Source organism: Erpetoichthys calabaricus, chromosome 3 (assembly GCF_900747795.2).
Source record: "Erpetoichthys calabaricus chromosome 3, fErpCal1.3, whole genome shotgun sequence".
NCBI lineage: Eukaryota > Metazoa > Chordata > Cladistia > Polypteriformes > Polypteridae > Erpetoichthys > Erpetoichthys calabaricus.
In genome coordinates this window covers 44224863-44249150 of record NC_041396.2, presented here as the reverse complement: position 1 = coordinate 44249150, position 24288 = coordinate 44224863, and the positions used below count along the sequence as shown (strand labels likewise).

General features: G+C 38.0%; 1 protein-coding gene across 2 annotated transcripts in view; it reads right to left on the bottom strand.

Annotated features, from left to right (window-relative positions):
• optc (opticin) overlaps positions 1 to 24288 on the bottom strand; it is a 134344-nt gene that overhangs the window by 8286 nt on the left and 101770 nt on the right. For both annotated transcript variants that reach the window (XM_051924563.1, XM_028796712.2), the window contains exons 2-6: positions 22035 to 22222; positions 17967 to 18144; positions 11823 to 11979; positions 10961 to 11119; positions 7552 to 7754 (exon numbers count right to left, since the gene is read on the bottom strand). In XM_051924563.1, coding sequence (XP_051780523.1) covers positions 7552 to 7754; positions 10961 to 11119; positions 11823 to 11979; positions 17967 to 18143 — 696 coding nt within the window. In that variant the 5' untranslated portion in view covers position 18144; positions 22035 to 22222. The remainder of the gene's footprint in view (positions 1 to 7551; positions 7755 to 10960; positions 11120 to 11822; positions 11980 to 17966; positions 18145 to 22034; positions 22223 to 24288) is intronic.

The window sequence follows — 24288 nt, the reverse complement described above, 5'->3', positions numbered from 1 at the left end:
AAAATAACAGGTCTTTTCAGCTCTCCTGGTATGACAAGGTGAACTGACTGACTGGAAGTGCTGTGACAAAGAAAATGTACTGTTGGCCATGCCTCTTGACGAAACCTTCTCAGGGAATGGGATGTGTTTGGTCAAACGTGGGTTTTGGGGATCTGGGTAACTTTGACAGGGCATACAAAAGGCATGAAAAGTGCAAAGAACATGTGAGTTCATGTGCAAGGTTAAGTTGTCTGGGCAGGGTCAGGGTTGAATATGCAATCAATGAAGGTCTTCGCATTCAGGTGGCAAAACATAATGAAACAGTAAAAAAAACCAGGGCCTTCCTAAACCGTCTAATTGATGTGACTTCCTTGCTTGGCCGTCAGGAGCTGGCATTCAGGGGGCATGATGAGAGTAGTGAATCAGCAAATAAGGGGAATTACAGGGAATTTACAGAAACATTAGCTAAATATGACTCTGTCTTGGCCACACAATTTCAGTCATCAGCTGTGTTTTCTGGTATGTCCCACTCAATCCAGAATGACTTGATCTCTGCTCTCGCAGCCACTGTTTCTGATCATATAAAAGGTGAAATTCAGACTGCTCCTTTTTTTGCATGGCAGGTGGATGAAGCAACTGACATATCTTGCCATGCCCAACTGTCTGTCATTGTTAGATATGTGGATAGTGCAGGTAAAATTCAAGAGTGCTTCATTGGATTTTTGGATGTGTCAGGGGGTCGAGATGCTCAGTTTGTGTTTGAAGTTTTAAACGAGAACATGCAGGGCTACAGTTTTAGAGAAAAACTTGTGGCACAAACCTACGATGGGCTGCTGTCTTTGTTTCATCTCTCAATGGCCTACAGCCAAAGTTAAAGTAATAGCCCCTAGTGCAGTGTTTGTGCATTGCTATGCACACAGACTGAACCTGGTGTTGTCCCAGGGTGCTAAATGCTTGCCTGAGTCAAGAATATTTTTTGCATCTCTCTCTGGGTTCACCACATTTTTTTCAAAGTCCACAAAAAGGATGTCTTTTCTTGAGTCTGCAGGGTCTTCAAGATTGCCCAGAAACGCTCCTACTCAATGGAATTTCACATCACGGATAGTGAGCACTGTGGCAAACAATTATGATGGCCTCCTGCAGACTTTTGACAAGATTACCCAGGATGAGAACATGGATGATGACACATTAGATGTGAAACTGGAGGATTTTGAGTTTGTGTTCATGTTGTACACATATGAACAAATATTCTCTGAGACAGATGTTGTCTTTGATATTGTCCAGCAAAGGGCTATGGATGTTCTTTACTGCAAAAAAAGAATTGGGTCTCTCCTTGCTTTTGTCAAGGAGAAGAGGTCAGAGGAGGCTTATCAAGCAGTTTATGCAAAAGCAGCAAATCTCACATCAGACCCTCGAGATGAACCTATTAGAAAGCGCCATCTGTCACAATTACAGGATCCCCAGGACCGCTACAGAAATTTGTACATGGTCATCCTAGACAATCTCATGGAGCAGATTTCTCAGCGTTTTTCAAATTTGGAAAGCATGAGCTTCTTAGAATTAGTCAATCCAGGGAAATTTGATGAAATGAGACAAGTGTTTCCAGAGGAGGCATTTGAAAGTGTGCTGAAAAGTTATGGCCATTTCTTTGACTCAGGGAGACTGAGATCTGAACTTCAAGTACTATATTCAGATCATGACTTACAGGGGAGCAGGCGTAAGCTGTGTGATTTCTTGGTGTTTTTTAAAGACATGGAGTTGGATAGTGCAATTCCTCAACTATACAAGCTGTTGTCGTTAGTGGCAACAATTGGCACTACATCAGCAGGTGTAGAGAGGAGCTTCTCCTGTTTAAAACAGGTCAAGTCATACACCCGCAACACGATGGGCCAAGATCGTTTGAGCAACCTTGCTCTCCTGGCCATTGAGAGGAAACTGGTTAAGTCCCTGGAAAAAACGGCCAATTGGTGCAACAGGGTCACAGACCATTTTCTGCAAAAGGAATGGAAGGCAGAATTTACTTACAAATAACATAATGAATTTTATGATGAAGGCCTAATATGAGCTTCCCCTGTTTCAAAAGCTAGCAGCCGCCACTGGGGCCAACAGTTTGCGAAAAGGTCCGTACACACAAGCACACTGCAGTCTTTGGGAGAGGGGAGGCATTGCTATTCAGTGCTGTCTGTCACCAGGCACCTCAGGTCTTCTGTGGCTGGTGTTCTGGCTGCCCCTCAAAGCCCTAATATACAACTCGACTGATACTCATTTATCTTTGTGGCTCTCACTCTTTGTAATTCTCAATCTAGGTTTGTTGGTGAAGCGCCATCAATCATACCCTTTAAATTGCTCCTGAAAGCCCACTGTTTATCTTTTTCAAGTTAGATCTATTATCCTTATTCATTTATAACTGGCACTTTTGTACCTACCATTTGAATGCTGACTCAGTAGGACTGCCTAGCAAACATTACTGTCAATCTCCGCCAATGTACATTTAGCTTATTGTATTAAATTCTGATGTGAAGCCAGGATATTTGTAGGCACATCCTAATGTATCAACATTTCCCTGTCATTTGTCTTATCTGGAATTATCTGATATTGCACCTAGTCTGCTTGTACTGCTATGTGTTGCATTCTTAAGTGACTTCGTAAATCTGCTGGCAATGGTGCTTGTAGTGCAACATATAAGTTAAAAAATCTAATTCACTAATAACAATAAAAACCAACTTAAAACAGGAAATTATCAACATTTAATACTGACTTTCAGTTTTTATGTAGCTCATTGCATGTTTGGTTTGTTTCCAAAGCTCTACACAAAGAACACAAAGCTATTGTACAGTAGCCATAACATGATTTGTCACAGTGCCAGCTTAGGAAGTCTGGGTGGCAATGGTGGGAATTGAATGGGTATTTCGTTTTCCAAGCCACCCATGAAGAACAAAACATTTCACATCAAGCTTTATTTCTATCTATCTATCTATCTATCTATCTATCTATCTATCTATCTATCTATCTATCTATCTATCTATCTATCTATCTATCTATCTATCTATCTATCTATCCTCTGTCATTCCAACAGATGGCACATCACAAACATTTGTAATAAAGTGCACTGTATTCATGCAATGTTTGTGAAGTGCCATCCAATGGAATGACAAACACAATGCATTTATTACTACATTCATTACAAAATACAGTTCAATAGATGGTGCACTGCAAACCTCCACATTTAGGTCTACATCGATCACTTAGATTTCAACCCATTGCAGCTACTCTATCTATAAAATTGTGTCTTTCTAATCTATCTGTCAGTCGAGCTGTTGAGAATTTTCTGTGCATATTTTTTGATTATATGTTAAAGCTCCATACTGGCCAGAGGGCTCCTTCAGTAGCATTATGATTCATTACATGCAAATCAGAAAGAGCAACATTGCGTTTTTTGTTGCATTCTTTATTTTTTTCTTCTTTATCAAAGCAGGTTTAGCTGAGGCTGCTTCCCTACCCTGCTCTCATTTAACAAAATGATGGATGCTACGGACAATGTATTTTTTTTCTTTCAAGTTTTCCGTATTAAATTCAGAATGAGAAGGCCATCAAAGCTCAGGCTGCCCTACAGTGGAGCTGCCTAGACTTTGATCTCCAAATCCACATCTCACAACTCCAGCCAGACTTTAATTCGTCCTTGCTCTTTTCTTTCTTTTCTTTTTTTTTATTTTGCTTTTCTCAAAGCAACGGGATCTTCAAATCAAAACAAATTTTAATTCCTGAATGTATTTGTATGGTGTAAAAAATACTGTTTGAGTAGAATGCAGAGACAAGTGAATCGTCTTTGAGTTGTCAAGCAGAGGCTTGAAGGCAGAGTGAAAAATATGGGTTTTTTTAGTAAGTGCTTTTAATCAAGTTTCAAAGGCCTGAGGTTAAGCATAAGGCTTTCATGGCATACTATGTAATGCAAGTGCTCTTTTTCACTTTTAAATTTCAAAAAGGTAGAATTTTATCTTTATAATCCTATGGATCTCAAAAAGACAACATGTTTACATTTCTGCTGTTACAATTTCAATCTAAGCTGCCTGGTGGCTTAATCAAGTATTAAATACTGATACATCTCCCTCTAGGGTTCAACCATCAAACCTCATGTTGACAGGACATCCAGCTTAGCAAAAAAGGCAAATGCCCATTAAATGGACCTATGGGATCACTCCAGGAGGACAATGATATCTCTTCTTTCACTGGAGTTATGTCAAAATTGCGGCCAGTGCTAAAGGACTCTCCAGTGCCACCAATCATCTGACTTCTGGTTATGGAAGAATGTGTTTTAGAAGGTACTCTGTCACAGGTCAGTGCTGCTCTGCGATTGAACCCTAATCCTGATATCATGAGGTGCTTATCAGCAAAAGGAAGTTCTCATTTTATCATTCAAAAAAACAATGTGTTTATTGTAAAATTTGATTTTGATATGCTATATTAAAACATGACCTTTGGGAGTCATAGCGAAGGGTCAGCCATTGTATAGCACCCCTGGGGCAACTTTCAGGATAACTGCCTTGCACAAGGGCCCAATTGAGAAGGATTCCTTCTGGCAGTAACAGGATTTGTCACAATAACAGCAAAAACCTCAACATAATCGTTTTCACTATTCTTGTTTGTTAAGCCAAAACATGACTGAACAAGGCAGAGATCCTCAAAAAGACAGGAAGAAAAACTGAAATCTTGATTTTATATTATCTTGTTGAAAATAAATGCTACTTGAGATTCATATAACTGCATTTCTATATAGAAGTGATAATGGGGGGTTGCTTGTTGTCATACATTGTGAGCCATGAAAGGAATGTGATCCTACAGCGGATTCAAAAAGTATTCAGACCCATTCACATTCTGCACCCTTTATTATGTTATATATTTAATTTTAAATGGTTACATTGCAATTTTCAGTTTCTGTTTTTGATTTTAAATAAATTTGCAAAACTGTCTTAAAACATGATTTTACTTTGTCGTTATGTTTTATTGAGTGTAGATTGATGGGCAAAAATGGCAAATTTATCCATTTAAAATGAATTCTACAATACGATACCGTGTGCACAAAATGATGGAGTCTGAAGACTTACTGAATCCACTGTAAGTCCAAATTGATCCTCTGAAGCTTAATTGTAGAAATTGTGAAATGTCTATATTGTCGCTAAATTCCCTATACACTTACTGTGGTTACAATTCAGTTGACCGTAGCTGGATTCCCAGGTTAGTCACAGTGCAAATTTAAACATTCCCTCCACATTCTAAATGTATATATGACAAACATGGACTCAGTAGGTTAATCAGTGACTATAAATTGCTCCAATGAGTTATAATATCCTACGATGATCTTAATGCCAATGCTGCTTAGGTGGGTTCCCGCACCCTAAAGCCTTTCAGCGGACAAAATCAATAAATGAAGATGGATGGATAATACCTTTGCTAAAATTAATCCAAAATTCATAACTTGTTAATCCTGTGCTCCAGTTCTTGGTAAACTAAAAGAGGGACTGTTGAGCACACACAACAGAACATCTCAACCCTGCCTAATCCACTTCAGGGTCACAGGAACAGGAACCAATCCCAGCAGCATTAGCTGCAAGGCAGTAGCCAACCATGAAAAAGTCGATTGTGCTGATTTTACCTTACATGCAGTAAAAGGTCTGATCAGTCTGCAAGAGTCTACAGTTATTTAGTTGTAAATAAATAACACCAAATGAAAATAGTTTATGCTGTTTGTCACTTGATGTAAGAGTTATCTGATTTTAGGACTTGGTAATAGTTATATTATTGTCAAGTCTATCTTATAAGTGTAAAAAACAAAATAGAACTGAAAGAGGGCATACATTCGGGTGGTCCACAAACCAATGTAAAGAGTTTATGTTTGTAGAATCATTCCTCCACAAGACTTATTTTTGTCCATTAGGGTTGGCTGCGTATCTGTAAAATTTCAGCTTAATAGTGAAACATTTAGAGGTCACTCCATTCTGAACATTTTATTTGTATGGTAAGTATGTATGTACTATTGTGTGAGGTTCACAACATGCAAAGTGACTAGTAAAAAATAAAAAATTTAACAATGAAACAGAGAACATTCTAGTACTGAGGTGGAGTTCCCAGGATATTCTAGTAATAAGTAGGTGTTTCAAGACCATTCTAGTGATAAGTAGGAGTTTCCATTTTGTTTCTAGTTTATTCACGGTCTACACATAAATTTTTAGAAGCGCCTGATAATGATCATTGCCTACATAAAGTGCCGAATATTTCACAAGTGATAAGTTTTTACAAGTAACAGTTGTAACAGTGTGAAACTTTAATATAGGAGTTATTGAAGTAATATGGCTTAATTTAGTTTAAGATCTGACCCAGGGAATTGGTCGCGTGAAAAGCCAATCTCTCATTTATCCATAGCAAGACTACTAAGTGGACTTTAAGTGATGCAGCTACTCCAGACATTTATGCCTTGAAAATATTCCTTTTTAAGGCTCGGTTCAAGATGACTGCACATGAAGATTAGCAAAGATTTTACACTGTTTGCCAGTCTTGTTTATGTCAGACAGTGGAATGAAGTATAATTTGCAATCCAAGCTCCTCTCAACGACATCAGATTTTTATCATTTCTTAAGCCTTACCCAAACCAGGCTATTGCCAGTAATGCATATGCAGCATTTTCAAGGCACCTCTGGTTTTTGTCTGCACTTTTGACAGTCTTAGTCCTTTTTGATGACATAGTCTCCATAGAAACAAAACGGAGCAAAGCCTGCAGCGGCCACCATTACCAAATATTCCTCGACATCTTAGGCTAGCAAATGAACCTGAACAGCTGAAGTTGTTGGATCTGGTAACAGAAAGGACAACATCCTTCTTTGATGTCCTTATGGAAAAGGCAAGGCAAGTCACTTCTCAAGAAACCAGTGGACAGATAATCAATCTTCAATGACTTTTTTGAACTGTCAGCACGGATGACGGTAGTTTATGATGCAGCTGAAAGATGAATATGTAGAATGATGTACTGACAAAGGACGAGGAACAGAAACAGTTTATTCTTCGAATGGTCACAAACCATTTCAAGAATTTTCCAATTTCATCACAGGCTGTGTTAATGTTGCAGATCTACAAGTGTGAAGCAGTTGTCTGGTGTTCATTTCAGATGACATAAAAAACGTGACCTCTCTTTTTGTTTTGGATCACTCCAGTGTACATATTTTTTCACATCATCATATGGTGTGTCACTCCATTTTCAAACCTGGTAACTTTGTTCAAGGTCAAAAAGGGCAACCATCAGATGCAAAGATATGGGAGGAAAACTTGAGCTTCCATGTTGAACATGAAAACTCCATACAGGCAGATATGAGGTGTGACACTTGCATCAAGGTTTTGTGAGCAGTGAGGCAGAAGGACTAAACACTCCAATATCATAACACTCTTTTATGATGTTTCTAATGTCACTCCTGTCAATGCAATTTTCTTGACAAGCCCTGCCATCTTGAAACAAACAAGTGATCTCTTTCTGACATATAATAGAAGAAAGAAAGGCTACCAGATGGGGTCCTTGCCCCTGCTTACCTTGAAGGCTTCAGGCCGTATACCAGTGCTGACCAGCTGGTTTTGCCGGGCGTCAATGTACCTGATGTTAACTGGGATTTCTGGCAGGGCCCAAAGTTTGTTTTCTGACAGCCGGAGCTCCTGAAGATCAGAAAGAGAGTGCAAGGCTTCCACCTCAATTTCTGAAATCTGATTTCCTGTCAGATCAATTGTCTTCAACCTGTCTGAAACAAAAACCCAACAGTGAGAAAATGGAGAAACAAAATGCCTGCATAAAAAGCCTAAACTGGACATCCCAGTGTTAAGTGTATAGCTGAACTGATGTCCACTCCAATTGAACTGAACCCATACATTTCTTACAAGCCTAAGTGACCAATGTCCTTCACATTTAACATTTTATCACACGCCTAATTAATTAGTTCAGCAGCTCAGATTTAACCTGACAGGATAAATCCAAAAATGATAATGTTGCTTGTTTACAACTCATTAAGACTGTCATGACATGCCATATTTGCTTTATTTTGTTCAATTATAAATTTTATAGCAAAAACTACATAATGCAATAAGTGTGAAGTTTGGAATCCTGGAATGGAGTGTGTTTACGTTTTGAACTGTTAGTATTTGTTGAAGATGTTTCTCATTTTCATCATTATTAATTTTGTGTGTTTTTCTTTTTTTCAGTTGCAAGGCCTTGCATGACCATGACCATATTGCTTACAGCCACTATGCCTGCTCACATGACACTCTGTGTCAGCAAATCATATCAATACAAGATGGCAGGGCACAAAACTTTAATACTCAGATTTTTGGGTTCACTATAAAGACAAACATTAGGAGTTTGAAATGAAAAGTTGCTTGTATGAGGACATCTGTATGATTATTTTACTCATAGAGGTAGTAAAAATGCTAACAGTGGTTTCGAAAGGATTGTGAGAAATGAGAGACAAAAATACATTTGTCAAGCCCAATATGAGAACCAAAAATTCATGTTGTAAAAGGCAAGTAGAATATTTTGTTAACCATGTAAGCAAAACCTAAAGAACTGAAGCACTATGGGTCTGGAATTTCCATAGTCTTGTTTAAGAAATTGCTGCTGGGGATGACCAAACAAAAAACACTGAATGGGTGAAAGAAACAAGAAATACATGCAATAGGGCAAGAAATAAAATCACATCATAGCCACATCATAACATTGTTTTGACCTTGGTTTTTTGTTGTTGGTGTGTTTCTGATTTTAACTTATGGTTCTTTGTGTCTTTACCAATATGCTGACCAATCAATCTAATTTTCAAAGGTCAATTATTCAGTTTAGTGTATTCATCCTCTTCTACATAAATTCAAAAAGAAACCAGCAACATGTATTATAGTCATGGTTGGGTATGCATCTTGGTTACATTGATATGTCTGACAAAGAATAATGGAGATGACCGGGAGAGGAGATATCAAAAACTATAAGCCTGTAGGTCGTAACCAAGAATTTGTCCTATCTATATTGATCCTAAACAGCAACAAAGTCGAAGCTAGAAAAAGGGACTAAAGCACTAACAATAAATAAGAACAACAATCACACAGCAAAGTTGACCTAGAAGTGCATGGTGCCAATCCTTTATTTCACTGCAGCGATACGTCAACACTTCTCTTCTCCAAGGGTTGTTCGAAAACAATGCCACAGCAACTGGTGCTCAAAATAGCAACAGCAGAAAAACAAAGATGGTGTCGGAAAAAGACATAAAAAATATATAGCTATTGGAAAATTATTGTCAGTCAGAAAACAACCCTAAAAAACACAACATCTCAATACAAGATGTAGCTCACAGAGCTTAAGGAAATTAGATTTTTTAAATTAATTTAAACAATAGGACTGGGAGGTAAATATTGTCGGAACAAGCTGAGGTCCAAACCAGAAATCAAACCAATTGGGATGACTAATTTGAAATCATAAACCAACAACTGAAGAGCAAATAACAGAAAAAAAGAATGTAAATACCAGGAACACAGAGAGAGGATTTTTCATGAACATGTTTTAAGGTTTATATCCATCAATCTCAGATACAGAATAAATGTCTGTGCTGACCTAAATAAGGCTGTGCTGCTGACGTTAGAATGGAGAATTCTGGGAAGCAATCAACATGGGAACACCCAAGACTGAAGCTCCAGAATGGCAGTGCTTGAAGCAAATTAATGATGGTGTCATCGCATAATAGTAATAATTTTCAACTTTTCATTTCATCCCCAAATTGGAAACTAATGTTACTGTTGGAATCCTTCACCCTGAAAGCTCCCAGATAGGCATAAACTTTGTCCATACATGTTCAAGTGAACCCACAAACATTACAGAAAATTGATCATATCAAATATAATTTAAAATGAGCTTGGATAGGATGGGTATGAGGGAGAGGGTTAAACTGAAAGAGAAGACTGATGATTGTCGACTTACTCTGTTTTTGAAGGTGAGTAAGTGGGTTAGCCGCCTCACCAAACATTTGGAGCAACTGCTACATAGCCTCTGGGGTTTAACTTTACTTTTTTTACTTTGAGTTACTCTAGTAGTATGATGAATCTTTGCTTTGGCATCCAAAGGGAGTAGTTGTTTCTGTTTGAGAAGTTTTCAAGCATTTTTTTTAACATTGTAGCCTTTTTTATCGTGATGATGGTAATTACTGAAGTGTCAACTTGGATGTTTTTTTTCCCAGCATCACTGTAGTCTATGGTATTGTCTGAAGGTTATGGCCATGTTTTTTATAGAGACAATATCCACTGCTAGCTACATGATGATTGTGGCATGTGCAGGGCTGATGCCACCATCAAAAGGGGTTGGGGGGACTCAGCTGCACCGGTTAGCTAATGAATAATCGGTTGGCACACCAATAATCCGTTTGGCCTAGGGCATAAAACAACCTAGCACTGGCACTGAGCATATGGTATTATCACATCACTCTATTCAAAATGGAGGTGCTTGTTATTGTGTTATCCAGACCTACTGTTTATTCTAAAAAATGCTAACAATTTTAGTGATAGTTAGGTGTAAGAATCTAACTTAAAGTCATTACATTTTTCTTGTTTTTTTCCAACTTTAATTTTGTGTTTGAGATTTGATGATGAGTTTTGGTTTGCTTCTTTCAATTTCCTAAGCCTAGCCGTTTAAAAGATTATCAATTTGCCAGCTCTCTTTGCTACCTCAATTCTCCAGTCATCCTTACTGGCCTCTAAAAATCATTTTGAATATCTCACATTGCTTGGTGTTCATAAAAAATTGTTCATTTCTTCCTGCAATTTGATTTATTAAACCATGATTTTGAATATTACTGGGTACTCCTAGCTTCTGGTTTATTTGATGCACTCACTAATACAGCATTTACAAAATGAAAAAAAAATGAAATAGTTACAGATGCTCCCCATACTCAACCACAACTAATTAGCAGGTACATACTCAGATTCTGGAAGTCCGCAGTATGGATTTTCTCAATCTTGTTGAATCGGGCATAAAAATAGGCAGTGGACTTGGGCAGGGGTGGTACTTTATCGAGGTCTAAGTCATCACAGTACACTGAGCTTCCAATGCAGACGCAAAGCAGGCAGGTTGGCAGGTCTTAAGAAAAGAGAGACAGACAAAAAAAGAGAGATAAACAGAATCAATGCAGCCCACTTGTGGACACATGAGGCTTTTCTGGAAGATTGACATTTACTTCCCTTTCATGTGCCTGCAAGTGAAGAGGCGCTTAATCACCTAAAACAGCCTTATTCAGAATTAAAGAAATTGGGGGCCAGAACAAAAGTTGCTGCCTAACAGGCTCTGATTACAGAGATGGCAGGACTGGAGCCCCAGTGACCCTCCCGCTAAGCTGTTCTCATGAGGCATTAAGAAGCCTTAGTCTGTACTAGTGGTATCCCTTACTGGTCTAAAATGATTCATTACTAAAAACAGAAAATCATACAAGCTGTGAAAAGGCACAATATATAATAAAAATGGATATTTTTGAAGGTAGGGCTCCGCTGACATTGTTTTTCTTTACATTTTGAAAGCCTACAGATATTCATTTAATAGAATGTTTTGACTATCCAATATGGCAAGACAATTAAAATACAAAATGTATGAAATACATTATCCATTTTAAGAAATGAAGCAATTACCAGTAATTGTTGGTATCTCTAAACAACTATTTTATTTGAAGTAAAAGGAGTGAGAGTGACCTAATAATAATTACCCCAGCCCCTTTCAAAGCTTAAAGAGTGTGAAGTGTAACAGTCCTGAACAAATTAGGACCCCTTCTAGAGTCCTCTCCTGTACTTACTCAGTGATGTCTGTGGTCCAAATAATCCTGGATCTTTGAAGTCTAGCGTTACTGAAGGAACTTCTTCTTTCACTGAAGAAGGTATGGCTACTGGAGTTGAAGTTTTATTCTTCTTTTGCTGGACATTGTTACGTGGTGCCACAGTGGAAATTTCAATCTACAACAACAATAAACACTTAGAAGACTTGCTGGTAGAAAATGGTGCTCCTGTATAGGTAAGTTATTTGAAAATAACTGAAAGCAGCCATTATTGGCCTTACAGATCCTACTTTGTATTGCACAGCGTTTACAGTCCTTATAAAAAGTATTGATCCACTATGAAGCTTTGACATTTTATTGGTACACTATACAACATTGAATTACAGTGGATTTAATTTTATTTTTCAATGCTGATCAACAGGCAAAGACTCTTAAATATCAATGTGAAAACAGACCCCAGCAAAACAATCTAAATTAATTGAATTTTGAATGTTGTGAGAACAAAGTGCAACAACCTCCAAGGGGTGAATACTATTTATAGGCACTGCAAAAGAGACAAATACATGATGCATCACTTGCTTCCCAAAATGAGTAACCACTAGATTATATTAAAGTTTCATGATTTGGAGGTTTTTCATTCTATAGAATTTAATATCCCTCTTATTTCTTTTGTTTTACATTGCTTTGATAGCATTGTTGTTTTTATAGCAATTTCTAGCATTGTTATTGTACAGCTTACTGTATATAAAGGTTGTCCATCCATCCATCCATTTTCCAACCTGCTGAATCTGAACACAGGGTCACGGGGGTCTGCTGGAGCCAATCCCAGCCAACACAGGGCACAAGGCAGGAACCAATCCACTGCAGGACACACACAAACACCAAGCACACACTAGGGCCAATTTAGAATCGCCAATCCACCTAACCTGCATGTCTTTGGACTGTGGGAGGAAACCGGAGCGCCCGGAGGAAACCCACGCAAACACAGGGAGAACATGCGAACTCCACGCAGGGAGGACCCGGGAAGCGAACCCAGGTCCCCAGGTCTCCCAACTGTGAGGCAGCAGCTCTACCCACTGCGCCACCGTGCCGCCCCCAAAGGTTGTTGTTCTGTTCTTATTTCTTTTGTTTTACATTGCTTTGATAATATTGTTGTTTATATTGTCATTTTTTTTAACATTGTTAATGCACAGCTTATAACAAAGATGCTGCTGTTTTGTGTGTTTTAAGACATTTGCAGTCATATTGTTAGTAACGATGTACCTCATCAATTACATCATACTGTTGCATACAAACATTTCCACGCTCACGTCACGATGTATAAAACCTAACCTTGGCATAAAACCACGCATATTTTTACGCCAGCTAAATGCTTGGCGTACGCAAGTTCTCTGCTCGGTTTTGCAAACTGGTGGCACCCAGCGTCAAAGCAGTGCTTTTGTTCCAGTGTTTCCCTTTCATTTTTAGATCCACATCCCTGACACGGCTTTATCAAATACACTGAAATTAACCGTGTATTGTTTAATAGTTTAAGGCATCTGATTGTAATTAACAGGTAACAATATAATGGTCCAGGGAATAGCCAAAGTATTCCAAATACCATAGCTGCTTTAGCATTGTTACTCTCACTGCACCTTCTTCTTCTTCTTTCAGCTGCTCTCATTAGGGGTTGCCACAGCAGATCATCATTTTCCATATTACTCTCACTGCACCACTCGGAGTATTTATATCTTTGTATCTTAGTATGGAATCACAGCTCTACAGCAGCTGATTGGAAAGAGAATTATCAGTATACAGCATCTAGCTCACGCTATCTCAGCCATGCTGTCTATTTGGACTGCTCTCATGCGACAAACGCTTCAGAGCCTTTCCTGTACTGACCTTGTGACTCAGAAACAGTTTCATCCCAAGAAATATAAATGCAATCAATTAGTCCATCAAGTGCTCCTTGTAGAACTGTTTGTACTTATAAGTACAATTACCTCAATGTAAACTTGCAATACAGATATAATATTGCACAACCTACACTACTTTATAAAGTGCGTATTTACATATGATGACAATATCACTTTTAAGATGAAATGCAGCAAAATATGTTTATTACATTATACAGATAAAATGTTAACATCATTTAAATAATCTATATTGTTAATAATTAAACATGTGAGGACACGGTGTTGCAGCGCTAGCAAGGAGCTGGCGCCTCGTTCAGGGATTGTTCCTGCTTCGCACTGTATTCTTGCTGGGACTGGCACGACACTGGAAGGATAGATGGATAGAATAATTAAACATGTACTACGAAGATATTTCAATGTTCATTAAAACTTTTGAAGAATCGGCGTTCTAAGCTTACAGACGGCTTGACATCTATTACAGAGCTGATTGTGTGGCGACTGGGTACTTGTAGAAAAAAAGTAAGGACAGGAATTGGGGGTAAGTACGTTTGAAAGAGACGGTACTGCTGCAATAAATTATTTCACCAAAGGTCATGCACAGCGCAGGAAGTATCTTGCATGAGGCAGGAACAATCTCTGGATGGGGCACCAGTTCGTCACTTTCACTGTGCCACCGTGTTCCCATGTTTAATACATGCTTTAATTGATATGATATGAATACTGAAATGATATCAAGTATACATCTCAGTATTTAAATTATTCTGAGAACTGTAATATCACGAATGTAATGGATTCTGTGTCCTGTCGGAGAAAGAGAAAGCCCATTTATGAAGCACGTAGTGATTCACACACGTAGAGCACATAGAAGAACACATACAAAACAAAGCATTTAACGTGCTACTTTAGTTACGATGGGATTTGAGAAACTAGTAAATTAAATGATTTTAAGGTGAAGTTTATGATGTTCTACTTTAATGACAAAATAAACTACGTGATTAAAGTGGAAATTTCAAGGTTAAAGTTGACATTTCGAGCTTTTTTCCCTTTTTGTCCCATACTTTTTTTTCTCTGTACCCTAATAAGCTTTCATATGACACTCAGACGGTGGGCTACGACTCGCCTTTCATGGTGACTTTGATATCTGACAACTTCTTTTTTATTTCAGGCACTGTGCGACTTTGCGAACTTGAGCTTTCGAGTTTCTCCGACACTCTATGTCACTCGATCAACTTCCTTTTGTTGTTTATATCAATTTTTAAATCAACAAATAGTACATTTTTTCTTGCCTCCACTTGGTATTCGTTGAAATTCTTCTATTTTCCCCTGTGCTTTTGCCATTGCCTTTTCACAGAACGCTGAGCTTAAGGACTATTTATATTGATTTGCATATTCAAAGAGGCATAATTCTGGGAGGAGTTGGGGAGTGGCAGCAGGCATGTGCACGTGCGTTACTTTTCACTCTGACCAGGATTTATGTAGCGGAAGAACGTGGAAGTTGACAAATGCACAGACTTATGCATCTGGATTTTTTTGTGTGTACGCACATTTCTGCTTTTGTCCATACGCCATGTTATAGTGTGAATTCTACGCACAGCATTACGCATAAGGCCCCTGGTGTTTTATTTCTGTGATCTGACTTTTTCAAATTGTAGTAGAACAAGTAGAAATAAAAAATAAATAAACAGGTGCAAGTAAATTTAATTATAGTCTATAATATTTAAAATAAAGCAAATCATTAATGTATATAACAGTGGAGTCCCAAGAGATTTTTATTAATAGTGTAGCCACCCAGAAGTGCACTTTGGGAAAGACAGCCAGAGTAGCAGGTCCTTTTAATTAAATGACAGCTAAGCACAAGCTTGTTATTGCATATGGTTGCAGTGCTTGATATTTAGTCAAACGAGGCATGTCATATTTATAAGGAAATGACAGGAGAACAAACCAAACCAGGAATATACCAGAATATACTGAGAATGGGAAAATTATATACCATTCTGCTTTTAAATATTCTACACCCAGTACATATAATGAACAGCAAATCTGCACCTTATATTATAACAAATTTTATTTGTAACATAGAGTATAGTACAATATGCAATGAAATGCTTATATATTGCATGTATCCTGATTGCAAAAATTGGTGTAAACCAAGATGTCTACCAGCTCAATCAATGAATCAAATAATAAATTCCCTGAACACATCTTTTGCTAATGACAACACCAACATTATTATTATTATTATTTGTAATAGCTTTGTAATACTACTAATACTATTACTACTAATAATAATAATATTAATAATAGTAATAATAATTCTTCTGTGATGATTTGGCAACAAATCCAAAGTTGGTTCCTGACTTAATTCCAAATTTCCAAACCCCATGATCCAGAAATAAATTGTTTCATAAAAAAGAAATTTCTACTACTACTACTACTACTACAAACAATACTTCCTTTGGATTCTTTGGCTTTTTCTCCCACATCCCCAAAGACATGACAGTGAGGTAGACTGGCAATCCTAATCTGGTCTCAAAATGAATGTGGCCTCGTTGCTTGGGATGAACTGGCACTCTGTCCAGGCTGTTTCCTGCCTTGCATTTATGTTGCTAGAATACACTCCAACCCCCATGCAACCCTGAATTAAGCTGAATTCATAATAATAATAAAAATAACAATAATAATAATAATTGACAGAGAGTCTCCACATGGCAGTTCAGGATCAGATGCTTACCACACACTATCTTCAGAACAATATTCTCAAGGTGGAGGTTGATAGCAAGAGCAGAACATGCCAGCAACAAGAAGAGCACATCAGTCATACTGTTGTTGGATACTCAATGCTAGCAGCAAAAGGATACACTCATCTATACAATCAGATAGCTAGATATCTGCACTGGTCAACGTTCCATGAGCTTGGCCTCCAAGCGCCCTGATCACTGATAGGATAACCAGCTTGAAAAGGTCACTGAGACAGAGGACACCACTGTTATGTTTGACATGGTTGTGAACACTAATCACACCATTGGAGCCAACCAACCGGACATCATGATCCATGACAGAAGCAAGTGGTGATGTCTAGTCATTAATGCAGCTGTTTCAGATAAAACAAACATTTCAGTCAAAATGGTAGAAAAACCCAGCAAATACAAAGACCTAAAGATTGAGATTTTGCACAGGTAGAAAATAAAGGCTCATATAATTCTGGTTGTATTAAGAACACTTAGAACTGCTCGACTAGCACTCCAAATAATTTCTTGACAAACTATCATTTAAAATGAGTGCCACCTAGGTGCAGAAGATCGCCCACCTCAGGACTGCGGCATACTTCTTAAAGTCCTGACTATCAGACAATAAGACCTAAGGAACCTGGTGTGTTCCTGGTAAATAGCAAAGAACACAAACTGAGAAAAAAAGATGATAATAACAATAATTGTCATAATAATGATAGCAACAACAATAATAATAATCATATCCTGGGCATTGTTCATGCTTGTTGTCCACATGGTTTATCTTTCTCCCCACACTTGTGTAAGTGATGTGTACTGTAAGTGAGGCTGACTGCCTACTAATATGTCACAGAGTATGATGGACTAGTACCTAATTCAAGGATGATTCTATCATTGCATTTAAATTCTTGCTAATGTGGGCTCTAGAAGTCTAGTTCCTAGCTCTGGGCTATATATACATTTTCAGAAATTGCTGAATGGAATAATAGTAATAACAACTATAGCCCAAACATGCTATGCCACTTTGATATATATCAAATATATAACATATTAAAACGTTTAAATTTCCTTTATCCATGAACTGCTTGAACTGTTTTGTAATTAGGAAAATACAAATTGGTATGACAATATATTGGAGGTCAGGTTTGCATCCCCATTTTAATTTTTTAGATAGTTTGGTGGAGCTGTTAAATTTACACATAGTTTAGAATAATTTTTCATATTGAAACCATGTTTCAAATTGTGATATAAAGTACATCAATATAAACGTCAGTTATGTGAAAGTGTATTAACTTTTATCTGTAGCTTTTGCCTGTAAATTAGCGTCATCACACAGCAGTTATAAACACCAGAACATTGGTTTGCATACTCTTCAATTCAGGAGCCTAAGTGGCTCCTCATGAGAGCTGATGTACTGATTATCTGACATTTTGTATCTTCAAGTCTTTTATGTGTGAGCCATACAAAGTATCAGGCAACACTTTCGATTTTCTTAGTACAACCTGCCATCATATCCCTCCTAGATTCATATTCCGCCTCATTACCTTGATTTCCTCGTAATCTCCGTAGTCACCATAGTTGTTCAGGTCAAATTTGTCCCAGTCCATTTCCTCATAACTTTCAAGGTCATCTATGCTTGGCTTCGCCTGGTTGGGGGGTGCACACCAATATGAGCCCAGCAAGGAAAAGGCCAGCAGCACATAGGGAGGGAGCAGCTTCATTCTGCACATGCTGAAGAAGGCCATTTAAATAGAAAACATGTTTATAGTTTGAGGATATTAAGAAATGGTAATGAAAAGTTCCAGTTATGCCATTACCATGGAAACAGATTACAAACAAGGCAAGCCTTAAGGAGATTCTTTATACTTGCTTCCTTATGCTAAAATTCAACTAATGGTATCAGAAGCAGATGGGCATCTTTATGGCAAACAAAGAAATTCTGATCATCAGTATTTGATATGGAAAAGTGAGAGCACCGTCACCTAAACATCTAAGGGTAGAAAGGATATGTGGCTGACACTCAGTTTTTTCTAAAAAAGTTATAACCATCACCAGTCATAATAAGAGTTGAATACAAAAAATAAACATTTTAGATCTTTTTTTAACATTGTAATCCATTTTGTATAATGAAAACAAGATAAGTATGAGATATTCTCAACTCTCCTTTTCTCCATCTCAGCATAAGCAAAGACAACCAAAAACATATATTTATAGGGACAACTAGGGTAGTAGAATAAACAGCAAGGTGTTCAGCATACCATTCAGGACCTTGATGGGGACACTCCTTGGATGGAAGGACTCTTGCAGTGAAAGAATTCGGGTTAACGTAATTCCAGTCTTCTGGAACAACAGACGGTACCAGAAGTAAGATGGAGCAGTATGTCAGACTCCTTCAGGGGTTCATGGGAATTGTTGTACTCTAGACTGCCATGCAGCGATTAAATCCTGGGGTCTTTGGAGGGAGTTCCAGAAAGATGACTTCCTTGTTTTAGGATTACAGTTATGTAGTATTGATGCTGGAAATACACCTATGTCTGTCCATAATAGGGTCTTTGAAACCACACTGGGACAGCATTGAGCCAGGTGGATTTACAAGGCAAGTGTCCCCCTCAAGAACCTTCTTAGACAGGCCTGTTTTGTGTCCTCTCCTCACTCCACTACCTTGTGCATATACTCTTCCTTACTCCTGGTTGTACTTACTACCTGCCATGATAAACCAGTTTTGGTTGGACTCTGGAAGATGTTTTGATTTGGGGATGACCCAAGAACACCCCATCTGGCCACTATATAAACAACATATATCACATTACACCAAAATACGCTGTTTATATCTACATAAATAAAACTGTGAGCAGTTTGGATGTCTGCTTGTTTGTTCTCTAATCATTCAATAATAATAATTAATAATAATAATTCTTTACATTTATGTAGCACTTTATTCACAAAACAGCTGAAATCTTTGCATGTGTCTTGCTGCTGATCCCACTTAAAATATAGGCTATATGTCATATTGAGGAGAGGGGTAATAATGGGAGAGTGAATCCAAAAACCAGTAACGGCGTGAAGGCTTTAATTCCCATCAATCAGCAGGACTGCAATACGACTGATGGAGGATATTGCCATCTGTATGCACATAGTTTCCTATCGGCCAAAGCTCGATCTCAGAGGCCACAGGTACAGACAGCATTTTCTTCTCTCAGCTAATCTGGATAACAATTTTATTGTCTCACTGGATTAAAGATTATGTCTAAGAGCGTGTCTTTTTTGTCTCATTGTGAGATGTGTTTAAATTTCCAAAAGAAAGTTTTTCCCCATTTACTTATACCAGCAATGCCTGGTACCTTAGATAGATAGATAGATAGATAGATAGATAGATAGATAGATAGATAGATAGATAGATAGATAGATAGATAGATAGATAGATAGATAGATAGATAGATAGATAGATAGATAGATAGATAGATAGATAGATAGATAGATAGATAGATAGATAGATACTTTATTAATCCCAAGGGGAAATTCACAAATCTAGTACAACATATATCATATTACACCAAAGATTTTTATTGCATCACAATATGTTATTAAGATCTTAAATTTTAAACTGGTCTCAACTTTCAGGCTTGGCATTTAACGGATAGACTGATTAACCTTAGTTAAGGGTCTTCATTCAAAATTTATGAAGAAGAATTTATAAGACAACATTCTCTAATCCACTTATTCTATCTCAAGGTCACTGGAGTTGCAGCCTACCCTGGCATCATTGTAAACTCCAGTCATACACTGCACTTGGGGGACAAACTCTGTATCTAACTACCTCTTCTCTTCCTCCCCCTGTAGATTGAAGGACTGACAGCCAAAAGACCTCTGACATCACTTCCAGTTTCCAACTTCCTGGACACACCCTATCTGCTTGCTCATCCTCATAACTGACTCCACTGCCATCTAGAGGCAGTCAATAGAAAACTCCCATCTGAAAAGATATTACACTTGAACTGCATGTTATTTTTTGCCTTTTTCTATCAACTATATGGGGTCACTGCAGTGAGCTGGCGCCCTGCCAGGGGATTTGTTCCTGACTTGCACCCTGTGTTGGCTGGGATTGGCTCCAGCAGACCCCCGTGACCCTATGTTAGGATATAGCGGGTTGGATAATGACTGACTGACTGACTATATGGGGTCACCTGTGATGCTCCCAACTATTTATGATCTCTTTTCAGCTTTATTCTTACAACCTCCTCACCCAGATTTAGCTTCAAAGCAACCTTTGGATGTAAGAGAAAAATTGGGACTATGGGAGAAAAAACAAGCACAGGCACATGGAGAACATGAAGAATCTACAAAGACACTAACTGGGAATGAGAGTTGAACTCCTGACATATCAATGCTTACCACTTAGCCACTGCATTGCCCAGCAATAATGATATAACTCTGAAAATTTTATGAGCTTTGCATATATTTTAATCCTCTTCCTCTGTCACAAAGATATACTTACTCTTACATAATCTTATTTCTGCTTCAATGCTATTATCTTATATGTCAGGTCTTTATAAAGCCAATTTAAGCATATGATATTCCCTCCAGTAAGACAGCCCTTTTTTGTTTTTAAAGAATAACACTCTGTCCCCCTGTAATATGATGCTCCTAAAGTGCATCACATCAATATGTCATTTGGCTTTTTCATGCAGCAAACACAACACACATAGAGTACATTTTCAAACCTGCTTAATCCCATTGATGCAGAAATCAAGCAGCCCATTTCAAAGCCCACACATGGGCCAATTTCAAGCTTTTATTTAACCTAACATGCACACCTTTAGGACTGTAGGTGGAAAATAACACAGTCATGGAGAGACCATGCAGACTGCATACAAATAATGATCGGGTACATGACACAAACCCAGAAAGCTAGATCTGTGATGTAACAGACTAACCACTTTGCCACCAAGCTGTCTAACAATGCAAAAAAGCAAAATGATTCAGTCTTCCTATTGTACCTGTTCTATAAATAGTCTTTCTGCATTAAATCTGAATGATCAAAAGCTAAGTTGTATGCCTGTAAATGAACAACTGGCTTGTTCAACTGCTTGGTTTCTTGCGGTTTATTTAATTATTTATTTTTTGCTTTGGTCTTTTAACAAATATTCCTATAGATTTACCTTTGAAGATCTCTCTCCTCTGTTTTTAGACTTTTGATTGAAAGTAAGTGGCTGCTTTGTAAAAAGTTCTTTTAAAATATAGAGCTTCAAATGAGCAGAGCCCGTCGTGGACAATATAGTAATTTAGCATGTGCCATCACACTGTCATTTGTTCTTTAGAAGTTACCTTTCTGCTACTAAATAAACAGATGAAACTGAGCAGAGAAATGTAATGTAGTAGTCTCACTTGTACAATAAATCTGTACAAATAGTTTGAAGGAAGGCAAAATCCAGCCTCCTCAGCACTTCTAAATACAAGGAGAAGGAGTAGAATTAGGCTAAGAGTTCATCGCAGGCTACATGTAGCTGATTATCTGCTGCTCTCTGGGAACAGTTCTACCAATTAAAGGATGTGATAAAAATATATAAAAAAGCAAGTTTGTAACTAGTTTCAAGATAACATAGAGAACCTACCTCTTTATGTCGATGTATAGTTTCCAAAATACTCTCTTGCTGTACAAGTCTAGGGTTTTCACATGAAACGTTTCCAGCTTTGCCTTGTATATTTTAGCAGACCATCCCACTGTGGTGTAGGGGCAGAGGTTAAGCTTGGGGGAAGTGTGAAGGGTAAGATGCTGTTTGTTCAGCTGTTACCCTTTTGGCTGAGAAAAAAAAAAAAAATTAAGACTCTTAGTTCTTGCCTTGTACCCTCCAATGGTGCTGGGAAAAGCTCCACCCTTCATGACCCTGAATGGGATTTAGTGAGGTTGTTAAGAAATGGACACATGAATGGAACTTTCAAGTCTTCACTTTGTTCAGTATTTCTTGTTATGGACAATCCTAGGCAAATACCCTTTTCTTTAGGTCTCTTTATACATAATGCCTCACAAATGTACAGTATTGCAGTATATTTCTATAAAGATGTACTGCTATTGATGTGTACAACAGAAAATAGTATAAAATTGCCCTTCGGAGATACTGTATGTTTTGATAGGTCATCTAATATAAAACAATAAAACAGCATCAACATCTGTCAAAGACATGGGTTGCCTGGCATCCCAGCCAGGATGATCGACACCATAACCAGCCAGCAAGCCTCGATAATGGAAGGGTGCAAGGAGTTTACCTATTGGGGCCATGTGTTCCCTCAGCATAATAGGTGGCAACAACAACAGGGCATCATGGGAGTTGTACTTCTAATGGGCAGCCCTGCTGGGTTGTGTGGGAGCTGCCAGGGGGAGCTTGCAGAAGAAGCTATCCCCAGTTTAGGGAGGTTCTACCTGACCTGGAAGGGCATCCTGGATGCAACATGGTGGCACCAGAAGTACTCCTGGGTCCGGTATAAAGGAGATTTCTCTGCTTCACCTGAAAGAGTTGGGAGGAGGCAGACAAGGCTTGTTGAGAAGAGTGGAAGAAGGAGGAAGGAAACACACAAGGAAGAGAGATTGTGGATTGTTCTGTTGTGCATTTTGAAGAGAAGCCTGTTGAGAGACATTTCCTTATTAATAAGTAATTATTTGCACTCAGGACTTGGTGCCGTGCAACTGTGTCTGTGGTTTGGGGATGATACTACACACCCATCTGTCCACACACTTTAGAGATATGGCGCAAGGGGCCATTGAGTTTATTGCTCTTTGTCACTTCTTGTTACGTAACACAAACTCGGCCTTTGTTAAGATCTTGTAACAAGCCATAAATTACCATGTATGGACTATAGGGAGCCACCATTCTAAAGCCTTACTAAGACAGAAGTGTTCATTGGTGACTTGTTACAAAGCAGTAGCTGACTAACAGATGCTCCACTTTATGACAACTTTCAAGTTTTCTAGTGCTGTTAAAGTAACAGACTTTTGGAGAAGGAAAGCAGCATAAAGAAAATGTTTTATATGAACTGGCAACCTGTATCAATAGATCCACAATTGTTCAATTTGTGACATTTCATGTGGTACCTGAAAAAATGGTTCTCAGTTATGTTGCAAGACTCTTTGAACAAAAATGCTTTCGAAAACAAATTTGAAAATGCATGCATAGGGAATTTAGGGACTTGGTAACTACTTTTGAAGTGGGAATATTTTTAAGTTTTTGTTTAAATACTTCAAAGTCTGAGATATCAGAGTTTTATTTATTAAATATTTTTGTAACAATGACCCATATTCAATAATAACAGTTAAAACAGTGATAGCAGATTGTAATTATATGTATTAGTAGAGTACATAAAATACATTATTTTAACAGCATTTTATAATATCATGTAATTAAGAATGAGCCCAATTAATGGATTGGTTGCTGAAATAGCTTTCATTGATGTAAAATTCAAGACATACCAATGGAGAGTTAAAAATGTCATCCTCCTTTGTAAGCTGGTTTGGATAAAGACATCTGCTAAGCAACTAAATTTAAATGAGTAAAAATGGATGTTGAAGCCTGCCAGTGTGGGCATACAGCTGGATGACGCCGAGTTCCCCGCCGTACACAGGACCCTGCTTACATTTCAAAAACTTGTGCTGAGGATTTGTTGTGATGTCAGGAGCATTAATCAGGTGTGTGAATGAGAAAAGTATACGTTGTGAGGAGAAAGGAAGCACTACAGGGCAATGTGCTGGGGTGCCAGCAAGATCCCCATTTAACCACGACAATGGTAGTTTGAAGAAAACAACAAAACCAAAAAAAGATGGATGGCAAATGTTGACTGATCATTTGTAATCATATTTTTAATGCATGTTTGAGA